Source organism: Amphimedon queenslandica, unplaced genomic scaffold (genome assembly GCF_000090795.2).
Source record: "Amphimedon queenslandica unplaced genomic scaffold, v1.1 AMPQUscaffold_9157_Cont18895, whole genome shotgun sequence".
Taxonomy (NCBI): Eukaryota; Metazoa; Porifera; class Demospongiae; order Haplosclerida; family Niphatidae; genus Amphimedon; species Amphimedon queenslandica.
In genome coordinates, this window is record NW_003550571.1 from 1 (window position 1) to 3,267 (window position 3,267).

A 3,267-nucleotide genomic window follows, 5' to 3' on the forward strand; every position below is an offset into this window, starting at 1 on the left:
CAATGTTAAAACATGGTGTCTGAACAGAAATTTGATCTGCCATTTTATGAAAATTGTTGGACAGGGTTTCCCACAGTACTCATCTAGTTTGTTGTCAGTGGACTGTCAAGTTGCTCAAAAATTTGGCCAACTACACTTACATGCATAGTATAGGGTATTTCAACAAAAATCACAAAAAGAATTTTTAATTTTTATAATTTTTCAATAGACAAACATTGTACATGTTCTTATGTTGTGTAACAACTTTAAGCTGATTCCGATCAAGTTTGGATTTTTTATGAATTTTTAAATTTGCTCAAAAATTGTGCTGACGACCAAATTTCTTACAAAATGGCAAGGAGAGGATTTTTTTAATTTTTATAATCTTTTCTGATACATACATGTATACATGCCTTCATGCTTTGTATCAACTTTGAGCTGATTCCAATCAAGTTTGATTTTTTATGAACTTTGAAATTTGCTCAAAATGCCATGTACTTTTTGTAGTGTTTAATTGTCCTCACTTAATTACGTGTAACATGCTTTGTGGGAAGCCGTGCTGTTGGACATGATTAATTGGTTATTATGCTAAAATTGCTTTTCATTACTTTAAAATGGGAGAACAACACAGAATGTCAGACAATTGAGCAAACTGGTTTTAAAATGTCCAATTTCCAACTATCATTTCAGCTCTGAATTTATAAAAATGACCAAAATCTTAAAAATAAAGCTACTGCTTAGAGTATAGAGATGCACCAGTTTGAACTTTTAAAAATAAATCATTGAAATTATAGGCAGTGTCCCATAATGCAAACTACATGTATCTCATAATACCAAAATCTAATCTCTAAAATTACATGACAGACACATACATTTATTTGTACACTAGAGTACATGCCAGGTGTAAGGCTGGTCTGAATTAAAATACATAAGCTTCACTTATCTATTGAGGTACCGTATAAGTGGTTTTATGGGGGTTGCAAATTTCACGGATTTTTTTCTGATACACAAGAATAAAATCTGTGATAACCAATTAAATATGGCACGTGGTAGAATTTGTGAAATTAAAATCTCCAAATTAGAAATTTAGTACATCTTGTGAAATATAATTCCCTCAAAAAACGCTTATAATGGTACATGTACAACATAATCAAAATAAATGCATGACAATACAGTACCTGGTTTTTTGTTGAGATTATACTGATGCTTCCTTCATCATCTGTCACAAGCCATACATAGCCTGATCCAAATAAAGAGAGACTAGCAGTGGTAAAACTGTTCTTAAATTCTGACATCCCAGCTGGGAAGCTAGCTTCAATCTTTTTCAAAAGAGCTTTAGGAATATCTCCAGGTTTCGGACACATTGTGACCCAGTAATAAATGTGATTGACATACCCTCCAGCATTATTCTGAAGAGTTGTACGCCACTTATCAGGAACCCTCTCAAGGTTTTGTAGTATGTTGATAATTGAAGACCTTGCTAAATCATTTTGAGGTTCCTATAATTAAGGTAAACAAATATAAAAAAATTAACAGATTTATTGTAGCACACACTATGAATGCAAAGTTTGGGTACAGTCAGGGTTCCCCACAATAAAATGCTACATGTAAGTACGTTAAATCGTTCACAAACACTACAATAGTATAATGGGTTTTGGAGCAACTTGGAAAATTCATACAAAATCCAATTATGACTGAAATTAATTTTGCTCAAACTTTCTACACAACATAAGTACATGTACATGGATATGCATCAGAAAATGTAATAAAAATGGAGAATTCTCTCCTAGTCAATTTTGGAAAATCTGGCCTGTGACCCTGTACTATAGATCAGTTGGCACTAAGTATATTCATAAATTTTTTAGTATAGTCATCGTGATACCGTAAAAAAGTAAAATCTTCTTACTGCCATTTTGGAGCCTTAGTTACTAAGAGTAGAATGGGAGAAAGCAATATCTTTACTTCTATAGGTCCTAGTGGCACTTATTAAAGTCCATGAGCCAACTCTAGACACTGGATGATGGTCAGTAAGCAGTAGCGAGATTGCTGTCATAAATAAATACAGCAGCTTTTGGAGAATAAGCTCTTTTCACAATCGCTCCATAGACAACCATTGGAACTAGGACTTCAAAATGGCAGCAGGAAAATTTTTACTTTATTTACGGTGTCACTATGAATATACCGGTACTTAAAGTTCTATGAATATACTTAGCACCAACTGGTCTATTAGTAACGCGGTAGCGTTACTAAGTAGGATTCACCTCCAAACAAAATGGCTGCCATGACTTTTGCAGCCTTCCTATACTGGGAAAAGAGCTCCTATGCTTACCAGACTTTATAGAGGACCTTATCTTGACCAGAGGACTCCATTGATACCACTAGCGTGGCTCTAGACTTTGTCTAAGAGGAAAGTCAAAAATCCGGAAAACGGCCGTTTTGTTCAGCCATCTTTTTTCATCTTCATCATCATCATCATGTTAGTCCTGTCAATCCAGTTGTCGGTCGATATCTCGACCTTGGCTGGTGATAGAAGGCTAATTCTTACACCATTCTACTCCAATAAGGTATGCGCAGGTCCCTATTCTTTATAGTACAGGGATTTTGATCTGATTTTTGGACAAATTTAAAAAAAAATTGATGAAAAATTCAATTTTGATCGGAATTAGCTCAAATTTTCTACCTAACATAAGGAGATGTATATATATATCACAAAAAATCATTATGAATTGCAGAGTCAAGTAATTAAATTTTAACCACCCAAATTTACATAAACATGTCAGTAAATCATAATTAATGAACATACTTGTTTCCTCCAATCCTTCAGTGCCTGATTCATCTTAACAGTGTATCCCTGATGGTGTTTCTTATGATGTACAGTGAGTGTCCTCTGGTCAATATAAGGTCCTAATTCATGATAATCATAACCAGGTAACTGAGGGAAACTGTACTCATCTGCCGGATGGAACATTTCATCATATATGGAGGATTGAGAGAGTGTCAGTGTGAAGAAAGAAAAGAGAAAGAAAATCCTGATAAACTCCATTTTATTAATTAGCCTAGTGGTTATTTAGTTATTTCTAATTATTAATTAGAAATATTTTTTACAAGATTTTAATCATACCTAAAAGACGCAGCATCTCACTTTCTCTTGTTTGCTCTTACCAGGAATGGATTTTAGTAGTTCAACTCCAGTAAGTAGATTATACTAGATCTATATCAGTAGAGTATTATGATTTTATTGATTTATAAAATGATTATTAATGTATTTTACATAGATCTAGTCTAGCA

At 33.5% G+C, this 3,267-nt stretch overlaps 1 protein-coding gene across 1 annotated transcript; it reads right to left on the reverse strand.

Moving 5' to 3' along the window:
* Positions 1-1,157: 1,157 nt before the first annotated feature.
* Positions 1,158-3,042, reverse strand: LOC100637486 (superoxide dismutase [Mn] 1-like; the record flags this gene model as incomplete). Its single annotated transcript, XM_003391433.2, has 2 exons — positions 2,783-3,042; positions 1,158-1,478 (listed from the first exon to the last, which is right to left on the reverse strand). Coding segments are annotated over exons 1-2 (561 nt in total), but the record flags the coding sequence as incomplete, so codon positions are not given.
* Positions 3,043-3,267: the final 225 nt, after the last annotated feature.